The sequence below is a fragment of the Nylanderia fulva genome, unplaced genomic scaffold (genome assembly GCF_048542155.1).
Source record: "Nylanderia fulva isolate GAGA-0341 unplaced genomic scaffold, ASM4854215v1 Scaffold155, whole genome shotgun sequence".
Lineage (NCBI taxonomy): Eukaryota > Metazoa > Arthropoda > Insecta > Hymenoptera > Formicidae > Nylanderia > Nylanderia fulva.
Window position 1 is genome coordinate 54,420 of NW_028189784.1, and position 6,566 is coordinate 60,985.

The 6,566-nt window shown below is 39.2% G+C and overlaps 2 protein-coding genes across 2 annotated transcripts; both read left to right on the top strand.

The window, feature by feature from the left end:
* On the top strand, nt 1-1,141 carry LOC146724004 (uncharacterized). The gene has a single exon (XM_085480661.1). The coding sequence runs from the start codon at nt 1-3 to the stop codon at nt 925-927; it is 927 nt and encodes a 308-aa protein (XP_085336787.1). The 3' UTR covers nt 928-1,141.
* Nucleotides 1,142-1,676: 535 nt separating this feature from the next.
* On the top strand, nt 1,677-3,002 carry LOC146724005 (uncharacterized protein F54H12.2-like). Its single transcript, XM_085480663.1, has one exon. The coding sequence runs from the start codon at nt 1,677-1,679 to the stop codon at nt 3,000-3,002; it is 1,326 nt and encodes a 441-aa protein (XP_085336789.1).
* The last annotated feature ends 3,564 nt before the right edge of the window (nt 3,003-6,566 follow it).

A 6,566-nucleotide genomic window follows, 5' to 3' on the forward strand; every position in this document is an offset into this window, starting at 1 on the left:
ATGAGGGTGGATCAATTTCTTCTGGTTCTTCCAAGCAATAGCAGTATACGCTATTCCCCTGACAATAAAACCTCATCGTTCATTACGGAATTACCTCAATCGCTGCACTTACACGGTGACTGGGAAGTCGCGTTGAGCGAAATCCAATTCCCTAATACCTTTTTTCATGTAAGGCGCGGAGAAAATGTACTCAGTTTCGTCGATATCGACCCTCAAGTTAAAGAGAAAAATAAAGAAGATGAGGTGTTAACTTCGAAGGAAGCCGTAATATCAAATGGCGTTTATAATAATATGGAAGAGCTCCTCTCCACGATTAATTCGTCGTGCAAAGAAGCCGGTTCCCATATTCGTTTGGAGCAAGAAAAATTTACAGGCGGTAGTATTTTTTTCTTCCTCGCGTGTCCCGCTGGTTGCAATCTGATTCATTATATGCATTTTTCCGATAGACTTTTGCAAATGATCGGTTTAGCTGATTTTATTTATAACGCTCCTAAGGGGAGAAGTCACTATTGTTCTATGCTCACGACATCTAAGCTTAATTCCAAAGAAAAATCTACTTCAATTTTTCTTCAACTCGGTTCTCTTGACGAAAATGGAGTACGTCGCGAAGGATTCTATAGTTACGAAGCGTGTAGTTTGGCGCGGGGTATTCCCGATAAACTGTTCGTTTATTGCGATATTTGCAAACCTTACATAACAGGCGATGTGCAAACTCCTCTTCTCCGAATAGTGCCTGTCACAGGGGTGGGGCGCGATTACGAATATGGAACGAATCAAGTGAAATATTTCTCACCTCCGCATTATATCCCGGTGCGCCTAACAAATTTCCGACGGATTGAAATCGATATAAAAGACGATACTGGAAAAAATATACCATTTGAATCCGGCACGTTAACGGTGACTTTACATTTTAAACGTATCGATTAGATTTTTAAAAATACTCTGTAAAGATTTTTTTGATAAGAAAGAAGGATTTTGTTCATTAATATGGATTATTATTCGGAGTATTATAACGGATTACAAAACGGTGGAACTCGCGGCGGTGGAATTCCACGAGTTTTTGTCGGTTCACCCTATCAACGAGGTCATGGAATAGGTAGTTTTCTCGGAGGAATGTTCAGACGCGTATTGCCTTATTTAACTAGAGGACTAGGGGCAGTGGGTAAAGAAGCTTTACGCGCCGGGGTTAATATAATCGAGGATGTTGAAAATAAAATGCCGTTAAAGGTAGCTGTCAAGCATCGTTTTGAACAATCGCGTGACAATCTTAAGAGAAAAGCTAGGGAAAAAATAAGTAGTCTAATGAAAGGTAGGGGATATAAATCGGATGAAAAAATTCATGTAGCGCAGTTTCCTTTCGGCAGGCTTAAGACTCACGTCGCTAAATCCTCGGTAACCGCATCGCGTAAACGTCGTAAGACAAATAAGAAAAAAAGTTTATCGAAAATCAAGTCGCGTGGGAAAAAAAGAACAAATACAAAAAAAACTAAAAATAATACGAGAAAATATCGCTCGACTGTAAAAAGACTCAAGTTGTCCGCGAAACGGCGTAAAGCTAATAGCGGTAAAAAGCGTACAGTGCCGTACAGTATACGATATATTTTCATAATCGCCATTATTCTAAATACGCTTGTTCGTGACAATAACGTTGGTAGAGCAGGCGGTGAAAGAAAAAAATGTCATTTCTTCACACACACTCGAGCGAGTGTTTAAAGAGCGAGCTCGATCTCTTCTCTTTACCGCCCACGCAAACTAGCATCGAAAGTTCGCAATGGATTTATTACAAACCCGTGACCTCGCTTTCGGACGACTCCCCGCTAGAATTCGTCATCCCGGGTCACGGAGAAGAATATTTAGATCTCACACACACATTACTAAGTCTTCGGGTACGTGTAGAAACCGAGCCGCTACCCGGTCTCGCCACCGGATCCGCCGTCAACGTGGGCCCCGTAAATCATTTTCTTCATTCCATCTTCAATCAAATCGACGTGTATTTCAATCAAAAGCTCGTGTCGCCTCCAAACAACGCTTATGCGTACCGCGCGTACATCGAAGCGTTGTTAAATTATTCATCACCCGCAAAAACTTCCCATCTAACCTCGTGCTTATGGGATGCGGATACACCCGGTCACATGGACGATACAGTAGGAGCGGAAGGCAATACCGCTATAGCGAGACGAGCTCGTTACATACGCGGAGGGCGCGCGCTAGATCTTATAGGTCACCTCCATTGCGACGTTTTCAATCAGGACAAATTCTTAATTAATGGCGTCGGGGTGCAGTTGAGACTCGTGCGCTCGAAAGATACGTTTTGTTTCATAGAAACTAATTGCACGTCGAAAATTCGTATACTCGATGCAAGCCTAATGGTGAGAAGAGCAAAAATAAGTTCCGGAGTATTACTAGCGCATGCTAGAATGCTGAGCAAAGTTACCGCCAAGTATCCGCTTACGAGAGTTGAAATTAAAACATTCACGATTCACAGTGGGGTTGTGGGTGAATCGTTAGATAATGTAATACTGGGACAATTACCGAAACGAATAATAGCAGGTTTCGTCGATAATAAAGCGTTTAACGGTGACAGAAAATTGAATCCGTTTAATTTCCAAAATTACGGAATAAATTTCTTCTCGCTATACGTCGACGGTACACAAATACCCAGTAGACCGTTACAACCGGTTTTCTCGTCTCGCGAACCGCTTTACATCGAAGCTTATCATACGCTCTTCTCAGGGACGGGTATCCATTTTTTGAACGAGGGAAATTCTATAAGTAGAGATGATTATTCTCAGGGATATACGTTATTCGCTTTTGATCTTACACCCGATCTATCCGCTAATTGCGCCGGTCATTGGAATCTCGTGAGACACGGAAGTCTTCGGTTAGAAGTGAGATTCGAGAAGGCACTCACCGAAACAATTAATTGTATCGTTTACGCCGAATTCGATAATGTCGTAGAAATCGACGCATCGCGTCAAGTTATCGTCGATTTTTCCGGTTAGCTTTTAACGCTCGTTCACCAACATGTATTCATACACAGTAATGTAATACGCGATTAGAAAATTTTCCCCCTCCTCTTGCTTTGAAAATTTCGATGACGCTATTCACGAAGTGGAAACTATGTAACGCGCTAGAATGAATTCAGTTTTGTACGAGACACGAACAAACGCGCACGTTTCGCTAAGAGCTTGTACCTCACCAACGAAAATCTCACAATATGGACATAGTCGTCGACATACAAGGTTTCCGCGATGAAGCCAATAAATTTATCGCGAAGGAAGTCGCCGTTGTCGCAATCGATGCTCCGATTGTCGAGCATTGGATTATGATGCCACCATACGCGTTTGGAAAATTACCCGCAAAAGCAAGACGAGAAAACAATTGGCTCTCACGAAATTATCACGGTATCGAGTGGTTCGACGGCTCAGTTAATCCTAAATATTTTACCTCGCATCTCCGCGAAATCGCAAGACACGCGCGCTGCGTTTACGTCAGAGGTAACGAAAAAGCAAACTACTTGAGGAATTTACTTTCCAGAGATATAAATAATTTGGAGGGTACCTCACCAGCATTTAAAAATCTACCTGATGAGGAGAATATCGTACAATATTGCGGTCATCACGGGATTCGAAAATTTGGAACCTTTCATTGCGCGTTATACAATGCTTATAAATTAAAATGTTGGCTAAGTGCGCAAAATAATTGCGAGAACGTTTCGACCTCTACCGAAGCTACTTGTAGTTCTGACGAAAGTTGGGAAATTACCTTCGACGATAGCGACGATAAATACGACGCCGCCGTTTCTCGCGATGTAAATGAGAATATAACTAAAATACAAATAGAGGAGAAAAATCAGCAAAACAACGAACAGCAGATTGAAAAAGAAGAAGAGAGATTTGTGATTTCTGAACCGTCATCGACGTTGACGGATAGAAACAAGAACGAAACAATTTCCATCTCGACGCAAACTGACATTGAAAACCTCTCAAAACAACTCAAGATAGAAAAAAACGCATTGTCGAAAGAGGTAAAAACTGGTATTGTTCAAATAATACCGTACACTCGTTCGTATTCGGGACAAAAAAAATGAACTCTCGCGAAATTCTACAAGCATTGCGTCATCTAGATGCCAGACATGTTGGAGTCTATGCAGCCGACAGAGTTCCGAGGGTGTGGACGAGGTCGACGGCTATCGTCGCTAACACCGACAATCACGATCGACCTGGAGAACATTGGATCGCCTTCTACCTCGATGAACACGGCACAGCCACTTACTTCGACAGCTACGGATTACCCCCCTTGTATCCAGGATTTCTCATCCGACTTCGACGAAACTCCATCATCCATCGTTGGAATATTCAACAATTACAAGGAATTTTTTCTAAGACTTGCGGACAATACTGCTGTGTATTTTTATATTATATGTGTAGCGGCTATAATCTTAATCAGTTTCTCGCTCTTTTTTCCGAAGATTGTGAATATAACGATCGTTTAATCATACACTTATTTCGTAAAATTTTTACTCACAAAAAACAAGCGAATCATAACAATATATAATATGAATTTTAGTATTAATAAATAAATTTTGTTCTGTAAAAATATTTTAAATATAAATCATATTTGTACTTTTAAAACCATTGTTCAATTTTCTTTCACTTCCTCTTTCCAGAAATTGTTATTTTAAAATAAAATTTTATCCGACATCTTTTCAACAATAAGCATTCTTTCTAATCTACGATGATGCATTATTTTTTTATCGTGACACGAGTCGGAATGCTCGCCAGTACAAATATTTGCGTGTTCTTTTTTTATTACCCTACGGCATTGTCAGTTACTACCCGCCACCGATCCCCGGTCGACCGCATGACGCTTTTCTTGGTCAAAATGTTTTTACCCCACCCCGTCTAATATCGACCATTTGATTCAACGAGCTATCCTTGCCATACGTATACCCTAACTGTTTTTACCCCACCCCGTCCAATATCGACCATTTGATTCGACGAGCTATCCTTGCCATACGTATACCCGTACCCCCATACCGTACCCTACGCAACTTTAGCTTAAATACCTCATCTAATCCTTAGACTAGTAAGATCTCGTTTAGCTCAACATACTAGGACCCAGCTCGGAAACACGAAGGCCCCAGGTTCAAATCCAGAGGAAATCAGAAAAAATAAAAAAATAAAAAATTCTCATCCCCACCTTTCGGGGCCAGTCGCCATTTTTTTTTCCCCAACACCCTCTCCCCTACACCCACACTCGGAAAAACCAGACGCCGGTGGTGGGGGAAAGATAAGATAAGACACGGCGCCAAACGGGTCGGTGGTGGGGGTTTGTTATGACGGGCCATAGTGCCCACTATACTACTAGTGGGTTAACGTTAACAGGAATTTTCAAGATCTCTGCAAGGTCAAATGAATATCAGCATCATCTGTCTTTCTTCAAATCCTATGGTGTTTGTTTGAAACATTTTTTCGTCTTGCATATTTAACAAGTTTATTTAAATGTCGTAGGAAGTTTTATTATCAATAAATCATCAATGCCTCTTAAAAATTCTTGTTTAATCTGTAAGTAAATCCTGTATTTATAAATCTTGTTTGTACAGAAATACCTATTTCATAAGTAAATTTTGTACTTATTAAATATCTCGAAAGTATATAGGAAAATTTCAGACAAAAGTTGTTTAGTTTAAAGGGAAAACAAAGATAGGCATTTAACTTCGATTGGTATTCATCATTTTGTGCATAAAAATCTTGAGGTAAGATTATTGAATCAAATATATAGTGAAGAATCGATAAATTAAAAAAAAATAGAATATTTCTATTTATAAAAAAAATTAGATTTACTTCAAATTTTCGATTATGATTTTTAATTTTAAGAAATTTTAGGTCTACTGCAATGATGATTTATTTACAATAATAATAAATAAATACTATTTTGACGTGTCAATGTGATTACGTGAATTACAAGTACTATACAAAAGAAAAATGAACAGATGTAATTTCATTTCTTTTTAACTGCAGTTTCTGAAGTATTGTTTAATTAGTGTAATAATTTTGAATCTTTGCATATGTTTATTAAAATAATTTATAATGTATTTATATAACTTTTTTATTTTACAGATCCGGACAAATAAAAAAAAATTAATCGGCTGCTCAGGCGCTGTATAAAAGCTGCCATAAGCGCTGAATTAGAACATTGGCTGCTAATAGCGCTGAATTTTGGCTTGCCCTAGACGCCTGCATCCAATTACAAAAATTAATTTTGTTCGGCCTATTACGTATCCAAACTAAAATTATTCGCTATTATAGCGTTTTCGTCTGTAATAGCGCAGATTTTTGGCTTGCCCGTGGCGCCTATACAATTAGAAAAAGTATTATTGTTTTGGGTCTATTACACATCCAAATTAACAGTATTCGCTTTTGTAGCATTTTAGTCTGCAATATCTCAGACCTTTCGCCTGCTCTAGGCGTCTAATTAGAAAAATCTTATTTGATACTTGCATCACTAGAAGGCTGCCCCAAACGCCGTATATCTATAACTAAAACTGTCCCAAACAACTGAAA